The sequence below is a fragment of the Brachycentrus maculatus genome, unplaced genomic scaffold (genome assembly GCF_059751285.1).
Source record: "Brachycentrus maculatus isolate JH-2025_06_01 unplaced genomic scaffold, ASM5975128v1 h1tg001076l, whole genome shotgun sequence".
Classification (NCBI taxonomy): Eukaryota; Metazoa; Arthropoda; class Insecta; order Trichoptera; family Brachycentridae; genus Brachycentrus; species Brachycentrus maculatus.
Genome location: NW_028281782.1, coordinates 77,501 through 98,526, shown reverse-complemented (window position 1 = coordinate 98,526; position 21,026 = coordinate 77,501). Strand labels below are relative to the sequence as shown.

The 21,026-nt window shown below is 29.6% G+C and overlaps 1 protein-coding gene across 1 annotated transcript in view; it reads right to left on the bottom strand.

The window, feature by feature from the left end:
* Nucleotides 1-21,026, bottom strand: part of LOC148299568 (synaptogenesis protein syg-2-like) — a 74,953-nt gene that overhangs the window by 28,050 nt on the left and 25,877 nt on the right. The window contains exon 2 of the mRNA XM_088275929.1: nucleotides 14,054-14,212. Within this exon, the coding sequence (XP_088132055.1) occupies nucleotides 14,054-14,159 (106 nt within the window). The 5' untranslated portion in view covers nucleotides 14,160-14,212. The remainder of the gene's footprint in view (nucleotides 1-14,053; nucleotides 14,213-21,026) is intronic.

Here is a 21,026-nt window from a genome sequence, read left to right as displayed (position 1 = left end):
ATTCATTTTGTAGTTAATATTAAAAATTATTTTATATAATTTTATTAGAGATTCATTCAGCTCTTTTCACTCAAAATATACGTAAATGAATACTTACGACCGTGGATCTAGTTTTTATGTAAGTAATAAACATCAAAATAATGTAGTTTAAAACGACTCACAGTAACACAAAACTGATTTTCAATAGAAAAATTCATCGTCATAATATACGAGGACATAACTAAATGCATATGGAACCGATTAACCCAAATTAACCAAGCACTTGATATGCATAAAAAAGAACCCAGTCAGGGATAGAAAATTGATGGATGAATGTTTTTCTTAAGCGTTAAGTTTTTTATAAACATTTATAGTCGTACAGGAGAAAGTGACCAACTAACACAACGTAAAATGTTTAGGAGGGCCATTTAAGTCACTTTTGCTTGGCAAGTCCTCAGCTGTTATTTCATAGGATGGGGAAAAATATCTATCTCTTCCATTTTTTTGTATGTGTTACATTGTTATGTATGTAATTTTTTAAGACTCTACTTTTACTTGCTTGTTTGCAGGTATGATAGTAAGGATAGTAAAGGTATATGTAAAAAATGCACAACAAACTCCCAAACCAATTGAAAATAAATCTTTCTTGCATTTATTTTGCACTTGGTGGAAATGGAAACCGTGACGCTAGTTTTCCAGTCGAGCGTCTACCCAACTTAACTTTATTTTCAAGTCTTTTATTATTAAATTAAAATTTTATAACTTTTATAATAAGATTCACAATTTCGTATTCTCAAGTCATTTTGCGAAAAAAAAAATTACTTGGATCGTTTTTGAAATACAGGGATTAATTGTGAACTGGTTTTAACGCTTGCAACCCGACACCCGTAATATAACGCGCCTTATTTACCCTCCGAGATGTGAGAATAAAATATTAATTCCCATTACGCGGCCACTCTTATTACCCTGGCCCCAAAATGCGCCACGTTTGTCACACACACCGCTCACTCACGAAGGGTAAAGGAAAACAAACACCACTATTTACAAATGGGAAAGTGTATACAAATACCAGTGTGCACATAGAAATTTCTCTAAAAAATTACACACAGTGCTCATAAACTCGCATACTCGAAGCGACGCCGGAAAACTGATGTATGTATTATATATGCAATTTTTAAAAGTGTCTCAACTTGATATGAAACATGAACATATATGGTTCTGGTTGGATGTCTGAGCATCTCAGGGCCTACGACCTGATATTTGACTGGCTTTATGTGTAACGTGCAACATCCACATTGCACTTATTTTTTAAACTTGTATAAATGCAAAACACATGCATAAATACAAGTTTCAAAAATATGTGAAATATGGAAAATCAATAATGGACAGAATGGTAAACGTTCCACAAATGTTTAAAGTGATCGCTTTAGCGAGCCAAATGCCAAGTCGTAATTCTTGGAATGCTCAGACTTCCACATATGTACATATTTCATATCAAGTTGGGACACTTTAAAAAAAAATGGAGCATGGCATACTTAAGGTTGGCCGCCACTGACATGAGGCTTTTAAGAAATTTTATCGAAACATTTCTTTAATACACAGTTCATTTTAAAGCTTATTAGAATGTTAATGCGATACGGTTGGTTTTTCATTAAAACACTTATAACAAAAGTTAATTATTTTTGGCAAAAATTGAAAATAAATCATTAAAAAAAAAATATTTCTGTTGATATTAGGTATGTATTAAATTATGAAGGGTGAAAATAACTGATTTTAGGAATTCTCTCATAGAGTTATTGCGTGGGTAAGAAGTTCTTTAAAACAAATATTATGCATTCTGGAACCATCGAAATTGAGATCGTCACTTCATACTTCATACATCATTCTTCCACATTTAGATTACTGCTCAACAATATTCTTTTTAGCAAACGAAGGAAATTTAAATAAACTAGAAATTATACAAAATAAAGCGATGAGAATAGTTCTTAAGAAAAATAAATATAGCAATGTAAAAAAATGAGAGATGAACTAAAATGGTTATCTGTAAGAAGAAGACTTAAATTTAATATGTTGATATTTATACATAAACTTTTTCACGATAAATTACCAAAATATTTTAAGGATAAAGTTGTCTTAAACAAAAATTGTCATGAATATGCTACTAGACAAAAGGATAAAATAAGACTACCATTATTGAAAAGAGCTGAGTCGCAAAATTGCTTGATGTATAAGGGTTTAAAAATGTATGATGAGATGCCTGAATGTATGAAGAATGAAAAATGTCTGAAAGAATTTAAAAATAAATGTCTAAGTTACTGTAAGGAAATATAAATATATAAAGATGATGTAAATGTATATAATAGTTTATATTAGTTTTAATATAAGCTAACTTAAGAAATAAATAAAAATAAAAAATACATTAATTACAAAGATGGTAATGCTCTGCAATGCAAATGTAGGTCATTTTACTTTATGATGTCGTTTCTGTCTTCTATTAATACTGGCTTCACAAAAAATATATTTGATATTTAAGTTTTTTTTTGTTCACTTTTACAGAAAATGGTAATTTTTGATAATTATCAAATGATAAATTTTAAAAAAATGTTTTCATTTACGTATCCAGAATTTTTTATACTGTTGTTTTGAACTTATTTAAAATAATTAATTATTTCCATTTTACCAAAATTACTAGATTTAAGATATTGTTATAATTCATGTGCTTTTTATTACGACGAATTACCTAAAAAGGGATTTTACACAATTTTTCAGGGATTTCACACATGAAGTAGAGTTTTACACAAAAAATTTATATTTTTATCATATATATATTTATCTTTAAATTATCACTAAAGAAACGTCGGCACTTTCGTCTCAAAATATTGAGATCTTCAATTTATTGTTTTGATAAATATTCCCGAGTCTATTATAAAATTTATCGATGCTTGATCTAATGGTCTAGCGGTCCATGTCAGCGTGTGTTTTATAAGTTCACCCGACAAATTTTAATTGTTTCACTCTAATTTCTGCGCGTCACAACTGTGTGCAAGCGATACAGCAAATTTGAACAATATTTAAATTTTCTTGTGAACACCGCAGGGCTTTTTCAAATTTTTTTTTTTTAATGAGTAATTTTTAGATTTTTGGGTAAGCAAGGTTAATATATTAAATTTTGAGTCATATTACTAAGCAAAATAATAAAATACAAAATGAAAATAAAACGTAATGTTAGCAAATTGTCAGTAATGTTCAGAACGCTCGGCTACCGTACTGGAGGTCCTGGATTCGACTCCCAGGGGGGAGGATCAAATAAATAAGCGATTATTTTACTCAAATGTTTAATCAATATTACTCAGAACTGGTACCTTAAGCAGATGGCTTTCCTTGTATTAGCGATCAAGATAACACTGCGTTTATATGATGTAGTGTCCTATGCACCATCAGGTGCAGATAAGGGCCTGAAGAAGAACGTTTACAAATTAGGAAGATATTTTTATTTATTAAAAAAAATATATTTAAAAACACTCTCCTTACCATCCATTCTTCACTTTGTGTAATACCACTTTTATACAACTTTCACTTGGTATTACATAAAGTGAACAATGGATGATAAAGAAAGTGTTTTATCACCATACCATAAAGTTATTTATGCTTTTAACAAACGAAATATAAATGTATCTTATATGGTGGTAAAAAGAATAAATCTTGCATTTTATCGATATGAATGACAATAAAATTCCATAAACAAGAAAATCGAATGCAATGATTGCTACGTTCATTTTGCTTTCTCTCAAATTTGTAAAATCGGTAGGGTTTTCGGGCGAAAAAGAAAATAAATAAATTAACGAGCCTCACGCCGCACCCTCGACCTAACAGACATGTTATATTATTAATGGGATTATTTTTATTTCGCCTCTGCCCGTTTCATTTCGGACTGGAGTATTATTTATGAGTAGGCTGGTTAATTGGGCGTATAATTTTCTCAGGATCGACAGATATGGCTGTTTTAATTTCCGTGATGATAACGGCCGAACATCTATCACTTTGTTCGGTACTTATTAAAATGAAAATATAAGTCCCGCGCAAGAACTTTTACTTTCAAAGGACGGGATGAAGTCACGTCATATTTATCAAACAAATTATTCGAAATACATTTTTCTCCTACGCATTTTCGAACTCAAATCGTTTTGAAAAATTAAACACTTGTATAAAACAACAAATTATTCGAAATATACTTTTTTTCTACACATTTTCGAAATCAAATCGTTTAAAAAAATTAAACACTTGTATAAAATAACAAATTATACGTAGTATACATTTAAAAAAAATAAAGATACATACATTTTCGTAGTATACTTTTCTTCTACGCATTTTCGAAATCAAATCGTTTTGAAAAATTAAACACTTGTATGTATGTATGTATAAAACAACACATTATTCGAAATATACTTTTCTTCTACACATTTTTGAAATCAAATCGTTTTCAAAAATTTAACACTTGTATAAAACAACAAATTTTTCGAAATATACTTTTCTTTCAAATAAACCAGACATAGACCAAAAAAAACTTGGCAAAATCAGGATTGTCAAAAACTTAAAAGGAGCTGGGTCAGGAGTCGAAATAATCGGCGGGTATATATGAGAGGTTGCATGAGTGTGGAAGAGGTGAATAATGTTTGCAAAGACAGGGTGCCAACTCTCTGCGAAGACCTGTAAGACCTGTAAGGAAGCGGCGTGATGATAAGTGAGTATAAATACAAAATTGCTTTCTTAATCTATATTGCTTACTCTTTTCAACAACGTCAAATATCAAAAAACTTGATTTTTCAGGAGATCGTTTTTAAAGTTTAAGAATATAATGTAATGTTTAGAAATCATTATCAAGCCACTTAATGAACTTTTTACTGTGCAACAGATCTTTTTATGCAAAACCTGAATGTTTTTTCTCCATTTGTAAAATATTTAGTGCATTAAAAAAATAATGATACATACATTTTCTTCAAAATGCAAAAACAACACTTTCTGCCCTGTAGCGGGTAAATATTAAGTAAAAAATATGCGGCTTTTGCTGGGATATAGAACATTTTTTGGGCATTCTGAAAACATGCGCAACTGAAAATTTACGGTTTTTGATATATTACGTTGTTGAAAGTCGTGAGCGATATATGAATCTAAGTAAGTACTGAATTAAAAAAAGGATTTAAATTATTGCTTATAATTATATTTTATGTGTCGAAACTGAGATTTTATTATGTTTTAATTATTATTGTAATTAAATGCTTTGTAACACGACTTTGATTTACCCGCTAATAACATTGTAACCTTCCATATTCACCAATTTTGAGAGAATTACAGTTTCAATCATAATTCACATCTCAGCACGTTGAGAATTTATCGAAACTCGATAGCCAGCATTTAATGAGCCTTTCAATCTCCATTCACCATGACGGCAAGGCGCGAGGGTACAGGGAAGGTTCCCAAAATGTTTTTGTGTACATCCTTTACATGAACGGTCGGACCGAGTAACAAAAACGCTTAACGCTATTTCGCCAAGTCGAACTAAGTGTAATTACGGCAATCAATTTGTCATAAGTGATTATTTCTCAAGATACTTGTACACATCAGCGGTGGTCAAGTTACACGGGGTAGTACGAGGAATGGTATACAACAATGAGTGCCCGTCCTATTGCTTTTATTCTACAATTCTAATATTCCTATTATTTTTTGACATCTCATCAAAGATGAAGAAGAATATGTAAGTCTGGGTATTTACGGGGCTGACGACCGTCATAAGCTGGTTTAAGTGATCACTCTACACACGTATAACATTCACCAATTCTACCCATTATTAACAACCAAACTACTCTTATTCTTGGAAGGTCTATACATATGAACCAATTTTCAAACATTATTCTTAGATCACTAAAACTTCACTAAAGACATCTATTGGTGAAATGAAAAGAAGCTTTTGATTGAGCAGAAACACTTTTATTATGATTCAAGAATAATGTTTCAAAATTGGTTCATAATCATAGAACTTCCTAGAATTTGAGTAATGTGGTTGTCAATAATAGATAGAATTGACGAATGTTACACGTGTGTAAAGTTATCACTTAAACCAGCCTATGATGGTTGTCAGCCCCGTAAATGCCCAGACTTCCATCTCCTCTTCATTTTTGATGAGATGTCAAAAAATTAAATGATAATAACTTCTGCAATTGGAGATAAACCAGATTTTGTGACGCACTTGAAATGTTCTAATATTCCTATATTTATATATTTTGTATTTTTACTAAAAAAAACTAACTTACCATCACGTCGCTTCTCCGCAGGGGTAGGCAGAGATATTGAACGCCACACAACTTTATCTTTAAAAATAATCTTCGCTTATTCCATATCCATGCATCTTTTATATTTCCGACGAATATTCATACATTTCATATATTTTCATACATTTCCGACCTCACCACACTCAAGTGTTTGAAATACTTGATCATGTATAAGTTTTCTTTTTTGTAAGTCTTTTTCTGACCTGCTTCGATTACCAATCATATACAGCTCATAATTTTTTTTCCTATAATTAAGAAATGTTTTCCACCCTGGTTGATTTATCTATATCACAGTTTCTCAAACTTTTTCGTCCCGTGGATCAATTGATTTTTTTTATTATCTGTAGTCTGCCTTATATTGAATTTTTTTCTCTTTCAAATTGCGATTTTGACAGTTAACAAAGCGCTTTTCACCTTGATTACCGAAAGCAAGCGCGTCGATATCGAACAGCAAAATCTCTTCAAGACGAGTGTCCGAAGACAATAAATAGAATTTCGTTTGTGTTTAGTATTATTCTTTATATACAGTGTTCATATTTTAGAAAAAAATATTTTTGATTTTTTTAAACCAAATTTTACATAACGGACTTTCGACTTTAACGTACTCCCCCCTCCCCCTCAGTAGTCCGTTATATCGAGGTTGCACTGTATTTTGAACTAATAATCTGTATTGTAAACAGACAATCAATTACATCTTTATCTTCTTTAAACCCTTATCCTCACCCAATGGTCCATAGGGCATTTCATCATATAAACGAAGTTGTAACCTTGATCGTTTACACATGAAGGAAAAGTGATCAACTTTCCACTTCCGGTACCAGTCGAGGGTAATATTCAATAAATGATGCCTTTAGGAATCGAACCCGAGACCTCCAGTACGGTAATTAGACATTTACTGGATGCCTAGATATTGATGATTATTGCCTGAATGAGATTTCCTCATGTGAACCCCCATTAACAACTCGTGCTTCGCCATTTTTGTATCTCGCAGCCATAGACCTCCTTCAAGCCGAAATCGACCCTTATCACTTTGGGAAACCTTGATCTATATCGCAGAATATATTCCATTCATATATATCCTGGAAAATTAAACGCGAGACTGAACATAATTAGTGATCATGTTAACACCGAATTGATCTAAACCGTTGCCGTATGGACCATAGTATTTGGTTACACGTTAGAGAATTCTAGTATTATATAAAATATTTATATTTTGGATCGAGAAGATTATTATTTACTCCTTACATGCGCCAACTTTCGAACGCTACGTAGTCGTATATTTGTATATTTTTGTCTAAATATATGCTGTATCGATGTCGTTAAAATAAATTTTAAATTCGTTAAATAAAGTGGTTAAAATTAATATTTGTTTTTCGTTATCTTTTAAAACGATGGTTTAAATTCAATATTATTATTATTTTCGTAGATTTATTTGGCAGTCTCTTTTTATTAATATTTATTCGTTTTCACTTTGAGTTTTACTTGATAAATAATTAATTTTCCATTAACTAAGTAAAACGTTTAATAAACACTTGTGTTTGGAAAATCTTGCTACATCCATTTTTATACCATATTCTTTCTTTTAAATAGTTATTGTTTTAATAAATTGAATCTTAACTCTATTTTAATAACATTATTCTGTTGGATGCATACGAAAGACTAACTTCATAAAAAATATATAACATAATTTAGGTATTTTTAAACGATTTGTTTATATATTTTTTGATAACAAAAAGGCACGTTGTTTTTAATGGAAATCAAACCCACTTTCTGACGTGAAAAAAGATAAAAGAAGTCTTTGAAATCATGTTCCACGTGATCTATTGTTCCTTTACTAAAGCTGGTTTCCATTATGTTTTTGTTTATGTGCGTACCAACTTTCTTTGTTTTTTAAATCGATTTGTAGCCACCATTAAACTTTTACGAAAAAATAAAAGAAAATTAATCAAAGTACATTTTTTAAAAAAATGATCAGTGTCAACTTTGTTATGGCTTATACCTATTAATTATACCTTTAATTCAATTAGAAACATAAATTTATTGTTTTATTATTTAAAGAAATAATAAGTGAAACGATATTTAAGTTTTTCCAAATTCCACAAAATTCGTAAAAAACGCACAGAAAAAAATATGTAATGTAATTTTCAATGAAGTTGTTAAAAGTGAACTCCTTTTAAAACATTATTTAAATTTCATTTATTGGTTCGGCTCTTTATGGTAATGCCTACTTATTTTTAATTTAATTTATACATCTACTTTCAATTATTTTTCGATGCATATTTCGATGCATTCCGCATCTTATTCAAATTCCATGTGCATCTTTATAAATGATGCAGAATGCATCGAAACACGTGTCACAATAGATTTAAAAAAAAATAGAGATATGTACCAAGTATATTGGAAGTTTAAAATTATTATTTTGTTTGGTGACACGTGTTTCGATGCAATTTTTATCATTTTCAAACACAGTGTGTAAAATTGATGCTTTATTCATGGAACTACATGTCTCAATAGATTTAAAGAAATTGTGGTAAAACCAAGTAAAAAATCAATTAAAAACTGATAATCAAAAATATATTAATCAATTAAATATTTTAGTCATCACCTCTCGATGAAAACAACTCTTGTATCCTAAATTGGTCGTGTGTAATGAAATAAAACTCAATAAGTGGTTTATACAAGTTTTACTTTTTTTTTTTTAAAAATCAACATGTCATTCTACAAAGTTAATGCCGAATCAATAAATAATATTATTCACACTCCTCATCTTATTTTGATATCATTAAAAAAACACAAATAATTAGACAATAATACGCCAATATTATTACATAAAAATAAATCTTTGATCAGGATGAGATATTTTTTTCTGTATATTATTAGATTAAAACCAATATTTTTAGCTTTTCCACTTTATTTTTATTTGACCAGCGACCGGGTTTCGTCGTTACCGACATCATCAGACTGGTCCAGTCTGATGATGTCGGTAACGACGAAACCCGGTCGCTGGTCAAATAAAAATAAAGTGGAAAAGCTAAAAATATTGGTTTTAATCTAATAATATATTAAAATGCAATTCCATCACGAAGCGTCAGTGGATAATATCAATCTATTTTTTTTTCTGGTTTAAAAGAAAAATACGGCCATGAACGAATTGCATTAATCAAAACAAATCTGTTTGGGTTAAACGAAGAGTACAATTTAGTGACCTGAACCCTAATAATGACCCTTTAAACTCGAAAAGTAAAATATAAACGCACTTGTAATCTTTGACCATTTGTCTTAGAAATCCAACCTATTTATTTGATAGCAGCAATCCGTAACGTCCCGAGCCATTTTGAGGTTTCACAAAGCACACGTGAGGGGTGGAAAAAAGTTTTTTTTAAAGTATTGTTCATCTGGATATAGCTACTGCTACGTTACAAGAACTCAATAAATATATAATACGGTGGTGTGCGTTTTGTAAAATATAAATCTCACCTCCAACATAGGTTTCATAATAATTTAAAAGTATGTATGTTTTTATGATAATAAACATATATATTATTTAGTATTATACAAAAAAAATAAATTGAGTCTTTCTTTTAAACTGAACTAAAAGCATATATTTTGTCAGTAAAAGCATTGTTAACATTGTGGTATGTCAATAAAATACTCTCGTTTGCTTAAAGTAATAATACTACTTAAAAACACATCTTTATATTTCCAGTTTCGGAATAATGATAGCATCATCAAATTATTAGTCTACATACAGTCTTTATTTGATTATTGCTTGTGCTGCAGTTAATTCAAAAGATGGCGCTGTCATTGTGGTCATAAAACTGTTTTAAATAAAAAAAAATATATGTCACAGGCAAAAACACATATTCCAGGTGTATAAAATAAACTCAAATACAATATTGAATTTAAAAAAAAAAGTAATCTATGAATACCTTTTCTAATATTTATATTTTTAAAAATAAAATAATAATTTACAACATTTTGAGTGTGTCCAAATACTTGTTCACACAATCTGTATTATCTCCAATAACGGAGTTATTTTCATATTATTTTTTGACATCTCATCAAAGATGAAGAAGAATATGGAAGTCTGGGCTGACGACCGTCGTAGGCTGGTTTAAATGATCATTTTACACACGTGTAACATTGTTGACAACCACACAATTCAAATTATTTTCATCTCACCAATAAATGTCTCTAGTGAAGTTTTAGTGATTCAAGAACAATGTTTCAAAATTGGTTCATACATATAGAACTTCCAAGAATTTGAGTAGTGTGGTTGTCAATAATGGTTGAATTCGTGAATGTTACACGTGTGTAAAGTGATCACTTCAACCAGCCATGATGGTTGTCAGCCCAGACTCTCCATATTCTTCTTCATCATTGATGAGATGTCAATAAATAATATGAAAAGATTTTTTTTTCTGTATTAATGTGCGACTTGAAATCAGTTCATAAACCAGTTGTTCATAGCATTTACCATTAGTTCACAAGTTAGTCTTGAATGTTCGGAAATGTTATTTAGTTTCAGATTTACTCAATTTTTATCATTGCGAAAATAACATTGATCTAAGTGTGAGGATTATAGCAATGCTATAAAAGATCATCTTCCTTTGATTCAGTCCATTACGGTTATGTGATTTTTCAGGTATTAAGAAATAATGAAAAGCTAAAAGAATTGCTCAAACTCCATTATCTTTTATTCCACTCCTTATCTTAAGTAGAACCGAGATTTAAGTGGATTTTTTATTATTTACGGACATTAATTTTGTTAAATAAAATACTGCCATCATTTCAAGCATTAATTACGATTATTTTAAATATGATCGTTTGTTTTGTTTTTTTAAGCAGATTCAATACTTACACATATTTTCTTCCAAAACGTTTTAAATTATGTGTAATTTTTTTTTTGAAAAATTGTAAAACTCTATCAGCCTCTTAATTTAGGGTAAAATATGAAACAATAATTATTATTACTGGGGTTAGTTTGGTCGTAATGCTAAATTTCTTAAAAATATTTACCGATCTCATAATAAAAAATTGGTCAAAAATGCTTTTTCTAAATTTTGAACTTTTCTATAAAAATCACCTTTTATTAAAGATTTAAAAAAAACTTTAAATAAATAAACATTTTTATTATTATCTCAATGGCTGCACCATATGATAAACTTATCAGGAACACAAGCAAAGACATAACTCATGACAGCAAGTGTCACTAAGCAAATTCAATATTTTTTATTGCATTGGTGTATCAGAGATATTTATTATTTTAAATGCTTCACAAGTGTTGTGTAGCAACAAATTAGTAAATAAGCATTGGATGGCGTGTTGGATTATGGACCCGTGGTTAGTGTCGCGGACTCTTGAATCAGAGTTTTTGGGTTTAAATCCACTTTACCACAGTTTGATATCTATTTCAATTAATGAGCCGCTGAGGCTCACAAAAATAGTATGGAATTGAAGCATTTTTGTAAATGAATGAAAAAACAAAAATATTTTTCTTTATAAAAAAAATATACAATAAAAACATGTTAGAATTTGCGTTTTCTATGTTTTCTCTCTTATGGTTGACCTGACTGGGCCACAGCAATGCTTTGCCGCGTATAAAATAAATTTCATACTTAAGCAAGTACGAAATAGATTGATAAATTATCTTCTCATCATTTACATTCTCTCAATCTAAAATGATATTCTGTTAGTCTGAATTCCTTGCGCCGAAGAACCGTTAGACAAAATACTTAAACTTATTTATTAATCCAGATATCATCTGGATTCAGACCGAGCGGTTGTATAGGGGCGGTATGTTGGAAACAAAGTTTAAATGGATTTAATCATTCGTAAAATGCGAATTTGGAAATTTCTTTCCCCAACTAATTCCCCCAACAAACTGTCACAGCTTACGTGACTGTGCTCGGAGCTTCGGTTTATTACTCCTATAGCGTGACAACGTTTAAGCTTAATGGACTTGCATTCTTTATTTTTATGAAGATTTTTGGTTTTAAAAGAGATATTCGCACACAAGATTAAACTTTAGAAATCGACAATATACTTAATGTCTCATATAATACCGATAGGAAATTTCTTCTATTACTGAAAATAAAGTGTTTTTCGTAGACGCAAACGCCGAATCTGTCGAAATTTATTAGTTTTCGCGTAATTTTTAAAATAATTCATATACTTTATTCGTCTTCATCAGTCTTTTGGGTTAAGTGTTGGGTATAAGCATCTCTCCTTTCATCTCTTATCCTTCTTATCCTTAGGAGTCTTCAGACAATTTATGCTGACGTATCCTTTTATGCCATTGGTCGTGAAAAAAGGGTAAATGAAATTTTTACCTTGGCTGCAAAATTTAAAAAACCGGAAAATTTCATGGAGTTTACAAATTTTAATACTCAAAAAGCTAGTTTCTCGAAAATTATTGAAAATTTCATATCGACAGGGGTGCATAGACTACAAAAATCTCAAAATTGCAAGTAATATGTTTATTTTCAATCTGTCAAATTAAGGCATGAGAGTTAAGTAAACAATGAGCCCTGAGTGACTTGTTTTTAAATATATTAATCAAATTATACTACAGTGGAATTGAATCATACACTCCAACTTATACTTCATAGTATCAATTGCAAAACAATAATTTTTACAGAGAAAAAAAATGCGTATGACTCTCGTGAGTAAGAAAAGAAAAATTTGGTTCTAGAAACAGTTGATTTGAAGCATTTCTCACTCTGCATTTGTTGACAGATAAAAATTAATAAATAATTTCAGGATATGAGAATGCTAATGTGGAAATTTATTAAGGCAAATTTCTCTTAATTTAATTCAATATTTCTGTAGTTCATCAATTTCTATTAATTCATACTTAAAGCAATTGTGTGTGAGACTGAAAATATTAAAAACAATGACAGAATACTGCATTAAAAGTAGTGTTTGATTTTGTGTAGACTGATCTTTGTGATTGTTTTCATCCAAAAAGCTTATGAATGGTTAAGTTTAGTTGAGTTGAAGGTAATATGAACCCATATTCCAAAGTTTTTTTTGTCTAGTTCTTTTCTCATCAATGCTACTCCTTCAATAATGGATATTGTACAAATTCTCTATGCTACGTATTAACACAGTACACGCGGCACATGTGCGTATATTGTGTATGAAGTATGGGACTGAGAGAATAGTAACGATTCTTCCAATCTTTTTTTCAACTGCTGGTTGAATTTGGAGAAGAGCAGTGTTTCAGCTTTTCATATCACTCACTCCTTTCAACAACGTCATAAATATAAAAAAACTGGATTATTCAGGAGATCGTTTTTAAAGTTTAAAAATATAGTAGAATGTATTAAAAATAAATATCAAGCCACTTATTGAACTTTTTACTGTGCAACAAATCTTTTTAGGTAAAACCTGAATGTTTTTTCTTCATTTGAAAAATATTAAGCACATTAAAAAAATAATTAAACACTACTTTTTTCTTCAAAGTGCAAAAACAACACTTTCTGCCCTGTAGCGGGTAAATATTAAGTGAAAAATATGCCGATTTTGCTGGGATATACTACATTTTCTGGGCATTCCTAAAACATATACAACTGAAAACTAATGATTTTTGATATATGACGTTGTTGAAAGGAGTGAGCGATATGATCCAAGCCAATTTGCCCTACCACGCATTAAAAAAATTACTTTAAAAACAACTGCACCGATTCACGATGTCACACGATTTTCAAGAGTTTTATTTTAATAATTTTGCTAGTTGCACTTACCGATTGACGATTTGGCTCCTTCGCTGATGATGATCATGTACTGGATCATCACTATGGAAGGCAGCAGTGTGCTGACCATCGGGGTCGGCCTTCCACCCTTACGCATTTTGCTAACGCATTTGTTTGTCACCAAAAAAAATCACTTTAACCGTTCACCAACTGTAACGAAAAAAATTACATAAATTAAAAACATATATTTTTATAGGTAGATATAAAATTCAAACCCATAAATGATCAATGAGACTCCATACAGGATCATTTTGATAAAATGTAAAGACGGTGTATCATTATGTTGACAAATGTGTTTTTGTTAATTTTACCAAAAGAGTCAACAAAATTAATGGATTTATTCGAAAACAAATGATAGAGTTTCGAGGCAATATTTAACGTTATATATAAAAACTAACATTTCTTTTTCATTTTTATACAGACAGTTTATATAGACATCATTGTAAAAAAAAAGTTTCAAGATTCATGGTTCAAGTTTCATACAAAGAACGACTAGGATTTTCGAAAATCCATCCTCTAAGATGATACATTTATATTTATTTCCTAACTGTGAAGCCGTCCTGAATATTGCTGTTTTTACCACGCTCGTAAAAAAGTATTGAACCTTTAAAAAAAAATGTTTGTACAACCTCAAAAATCTATTGGTATACTGAGAGGTTCCTCAGTGACAGAGATGAACTAGAATTTATATATTTTTCACTCTAACATATCACACTGGACTAGTACCTGAAGCGCAGAACTAACCACTTTACCTTTACGCAATTAACGATTAAGATAACACTACGTTGAACTAACGTGGTGCCCTATGCACTTTTGAAGTACAGAGAGAAAAGGGAAAAAAATGTTCCCTACGAAAAAGGTTCTATGTTCAAAACAGTCATATATTTATCCATATGAAACATAGGGAGTAACACGTACTTCTCTCTCCTTTAGAGCATGGATTGTAACAAAGTAAGGTAATGTTTTTAAGTATTTTTATTGTTTACAAGTACTTACTTTTTCAATGATTTATTCTAGTAAATTTAAATAAATTTTCTTTACCATAGAAAATTTAACATTTTTGATTCGTATAAAGAATTTTCACTTGTTTATTTGTAGAGTTGTATTTTTTTGTTAGAGTTTTATTAAAACTAACTGTTATTTTTAAGTATTTTTACACTTCACATTATCCTCTCCTATAGTTAAGACAAATATATTATCAAACAGTTTATAAAGCATATTGTGTAACAAATGTTTTCTTATATATTTTTTTAAAATTAAAATTAAACAAATTTTATTAGAATTATGTTATTTATTGATTCGGCATTAACTCTGTGGAATGACATGATTATTTTATCAAAATTAAACACTTAAATGTACCACATTATTTTTCGGAATTCGCAAATCATATCATGGAAACTAACCACTCATTTGACTCTCATACACTTAAATTATTATACTCTTACAAATTAAGGTCAAGTTATAAATATTTTAGAAAATTTAGAAAAAAATATATATTCAGATAAAACGTTAATTAATAATATACTGTTTAAAAATACGTCACCATTATTATCAATGTTTCCTTTGACAAAAAATCTTGTTCCTTAACCCTCCCCTCCCTTCCCTATATTTATTAACCTATATATACACCTAAATATTATCTTGTTCGTTAGATTTAATTTGTACCAGAAGATGAAAACATTTGTTTCATTGAAGTTTTCGAAACTAGTCGTATATATATAAATAAAACTCATTAAAGTGGTTTATTAAAGTGATTAATTTTAATAAAATAATTATAATTTATAATTCTTTAAAATAGAGATATAAAATAAACGCCTTTAAAGGTTTATTATTTAAAAAGTTATGCGAACCAAAAAAAATCACTAAAGAGATAATAAGTTACAAACTTTTGACTTTAATATGAAAACCAAATTGATTGAGTGACAAAACTGTAATTGGTATTTATGTCACTTAAGAGATATTCAGTTAATAACTTTTGACTTTAATATAAAAACCTAATAAATTGAGTGACATTACAGTGATTGGTTTAACTTTTTCAAGCGATAATGTATCGAGGTTATTTTTAATGAATTTTTGCGTTTCATAATGCTTTTATTACCTACCAATAACAAATAGTTTATGTAATATAAAATTTATTTTCGTGCAGTTATGACCCGCATGACCAATTTAAATTTGTTTCGACATATCACTTGGTCAGCACGCTCGGCTACCGTTCTTTAGGTTCCGGGCTCGATTCTCAGGGGGGGTCAAATAAATAAAAGTGATTTTTGCACTTTAATATTTATTCAATATAACCCTGGACTGGTACCTGAATCGCAGGGCTGATCACCTTTCCTTCGTGTTAACAATCAAGATAACACTGTGTTTATATAATGCAGTGCCCTATGCACCATTGGGGTGCGGATAACAGTTGAATTGAATTAATGAAAATGAATCATTATAAATAAATACATATAATAATTGGTAAAATAGTTTTTATTGGTCTCAAGAGAATATTAAAAAAAAAAATTAAAAGACTTGTTTATTCACAATCTTGTGTATTTCTTGTGTATTTTGTGTATTTTTCCCACTTTTAATGATTTATTATCAATAAAATATTCTGGAAAAGTGTAATATTTTGTATATTATTTTACTCAAGAATTTAGTCAACGTAATTCGTCCATCAGAAATATTTTAAATTCCGCTTTTATTATATTTTAGTAAGCATAGTTGAAGGGCATAGCGTCATGGATACTTTTTTAAAACATTCTTTTCCAACCCTTATGCGGCACTTTTGTGGCACTATGCAGTGCCCCTTAGGGCACTGCATCATTTATATAAAAGCAGTGTCATCTTGATCGTTAACATATAAAGGAAATGTAGTCAGCCTGCGCTGTAGGTACCAGTCCAGGGTAATATAAATAAATATTTGAGTGAAAAATCACATACATATTTATTTAACCCCCCTGGGAAACGAACTTGGGACCTCCAGTACGGTAACCGTAAGTTCTGACCATAAAACAAAAGGGAGGTTCCTGACAAATAACTAATTAATATAAATCGGTGATTTTTTGTATTGTAATTTGGCACGATAAAACTGATGTTCTTCGATACGTCCTTTGTGTGTTTTAATTCTTTTTCTAGATTTGAAAGAATACATTTAACACTAGAAATTTCAATTTAAATTACAACAAAAATTGTTTCTTATACTATAACAAACCATGAATGAGTGGTAAATACGAGTAGGTTTATGTATTTCCACTTATTTATATAATACCAATTCAATCATTTTGTATAAATTCTAATACTTATGCTGACATCGAGTTCTTCTGTTATTTATTAACGAGTTATTCATGACAGTATCATACACATCATTTATTTGATGCCGAAATAAATACATATACTTTATATGTCCGCCTCCATGTCCGCCTCCGTAGTGTAATGGTCAGCACGCTCGGCTACCGTTCTGGAGGTCCCGGGTACGATTTCCAAGGGGGGTAAAATAAATATAAGTGATTTTTTCACTGTCATATTTATTCAATATTACCCTGGACTGGTACCTGAAGCGGAGGGCTGATCACCTTTCCTTCATGTGCAAACGATCAAAATAACACTGCGTTTATATGACGCAGTGCCCTATGCACCATTGGGGAGCGGATAAGGGTTTTATTATTATATATTATATATATATATATGTATATATATATATATATATATATATATATATATACATATATATATATATATATATATATATATATATATATATATATATATATATATATATATATATATATAAATATATTTATATTTATATATATATATATGTATATATATATACACATATATATATATATATATATATATATATATATATATATATATATATATATATATATATATATATATATATATATATATATATATATATATATATATATATATATATATATATATATATATATATATATATATATATATATATATAATTAATTATTATTTGTAAAATTTCAAGTCCCAAATATAGAATCCATTTATATAAAAAAGCAATTTTTCAATTACTAAAGGGTGACGACAACTATTTAAATTTAACAAAAAAATTATCATCGAGATTCTCAAACGATTTTTCTACTCCAAAATGCAACACCAAGCAATTTCAGCAAAACTTTAAATATTTGGCAATCAAACATTTCAATAAACTCCCTAAAGAAATAAAAAAATAGATGATATAATAATACTTAAGAAAAAATTAAAGCTCCATACATTTAAATCTTGAAAAAATATAGAAAAAAAACTTTTATATATTTTATTATGTAACATTAAACCACGAGTGTAAGTCCCTCTCCAAGCACAAGAGCACAGTCTCTTTTATGGAGAGACACTGCGAATCGAAATATAAAAGTTCTCCATATGTATAAATGATTCAAATGTATTATGTTATAAATAAAAATGTTAATATATTAAATGAATAAAAAAATATATTTTTGACAACCTCATTATGTAGCCAAATCGTTGTTGGTTCCCTTTCCCTCAAAGGTTATACACACAATTTTGCAATAGTGATATTTTGTGTCACGTGCTTTTGGTGATATCCATTTATCAAATAGGAAAAACAAATTCTGTATATTATCAGGTATGCTCCCTGGTAGTACTAAAAGCCTGTATCAAATGCTCAAAGTCACTCAACAATTTGTTTTGCTACTAAAATATGCAAAATGTTTCAGGAGCATGTTATGGTATATTAAAAATACTTTAATACAGGGTATAATGGGAAAATTTTGGAACAAGTAGATGACTTCCTATATTTTGGTAGTATATTTTCCAAAGATGAAAACAAAGATAAAGATAAAGAAAGGAGAAGGAATACTGGGAACAGAATAAATACTGCACTGAAATCAGTTAAAGCAAATAAAAACCTATCAGTGTATGGTAAACTGGTAGTACACAACAGAGTCCTGGTTCCAACACTGATGTATGGAAGCCTGATTTTTTTTGGAATAACTACATATATCTTAATTCTCATGACGCTTTACGTTTGAGTTCACTAGAGTCATCTTTGGTTGGTTTGAAGATTTTGTTAATCAGAGACCATTTTTATTCAGATGTATGCAAGATCTTAACCAGATTATTTTACATACTGAGAGACGCATTAAAACACAATAAAAAGTATTTGGACACACTCAAAATGTTTGTGTTGTTATTATAATATAATCACAAATATTTTATTTTCATAAAAATTTTGTTATCCAAATTTGCTCATTATCAATGAAAGTTGTCCAATTGTGGATGACTGAATTCCAACCTAGAAACTGTGATATTAACCACATAACCACAATCGGACACAAACTTGATTTATTGATTTTATAACTTTACTCCGATTTAATAACTTTAGTCCGCCTCCGCAATCTAATGGTCAGCACGTTCGCCCACCGTACTGGTAGTCCCAGGTTCGATTCCCAGGGGGGTCAAAAAGATAATGATAAATTTTTCACTCTAATATTTATTCAATATTACCCTTGACGAAGCGGAGGCTCGATCACCTTTCCTTCATGCGTTAACGATCGGGATAACACTGAGTTTATATGATACAGTGCCCAATGCACCATTTTTGAACTTCTTCTCCTTCAAACTATTTTTTTTCATTTTGTGTTTGGAAAAACTAATACACAAAAAAAACTTTCACATTTCAAAGTATGTTTATAATAAAACCACATATCATGCATACTTTACAACTTTATTGTGTGTAAAATGTCGAGTATTTTTTCACATACTAGGCATAATATTTTAGCAGAAAATAATAATTATAAGGAGATAATTTATGCCTACCATACTTCCGGTGGTGTAGCTACGCTTATGAATAAAATAAAAGCTTCCTTTTACGCGGACTAGGGTAAAAAATATTTTTGCATATTTAAGAAAGGCAAATTTCTCATTTAATATAAAACAAGCACTTCCACATTGGTGAAAACGATAGAAAACACAAATGTTCCTTATTTTGGAGGTACTCTCTTAATTCTGTATTCACTAACAGAGAGTGGAAGAGGGTTGCGCACTTTAATAAAATATTATGTATACTTAAACATTAAGTAAAAAATAAGAGGGTCTGTCATAATAAAGAAGAATCTTTAAAAAAGGCTGAGGGAATTCTTACAATTTTGTGAAGAAAAGAGATTTCCTGATAATCCAAATATTTGATTAAACAATAAACACAGCTTGACAATAAAAACACTGGTTACTTCATGTTTCATTTGTAAATAATTTATTCATTTGCACTAACAACACTAACCTTATATCTATCAATATTTTAGTAATTTATTTTTAAAAAAAAACTTTTTTGTTCACATATTCTTCTTTGAATTCTCATCTTCATCGTATTGCAATGATTAAAGAAAACACTTCGTTTTTTACCACTTGAGTTTTATTATAGACTACATGTTTCAGAAGTTAAACTTCCATCATTCAGGTCTGTATAATAACTGTTATTATACAGACCTGAATGATGGAAGTTTAACTTCTGAAACATGTAGTCTATAATAAAACTCAAGTGGTAAAAAACTAAGTGTTTTCTTTAATCATTGTAACATGTCTTACCACAAAGTTTATGCCGAAACAATAAATAAAATTTCATCGTATTGTCTCAGAGTGATCTTGATCGTTACTTACATGAAGGCAAAGTGATCACTCATGTGCTTCAGGTACTGGTCAAGGGTAATATTATTAATTTTATAAATTACTAAAAATAAATCATTACCAAAAGAGAAGTTTATAAAAACATCGTAACGTCGCTCGCCGCGAGAATACAACTTCGGAAGGATCACTCAGAACGCTGTACTGACTATACGAATGCTCACATCTAGTGTTAATTACTCCGGTCAGTCACCACCTAAATGTAAAAAAATGAGCTAAGTGAACGTACGTTTTGACCGATTGAGTAAATTGTTTGATATGACGGATAGATATATATATGTATATGTTCTTCCGACTT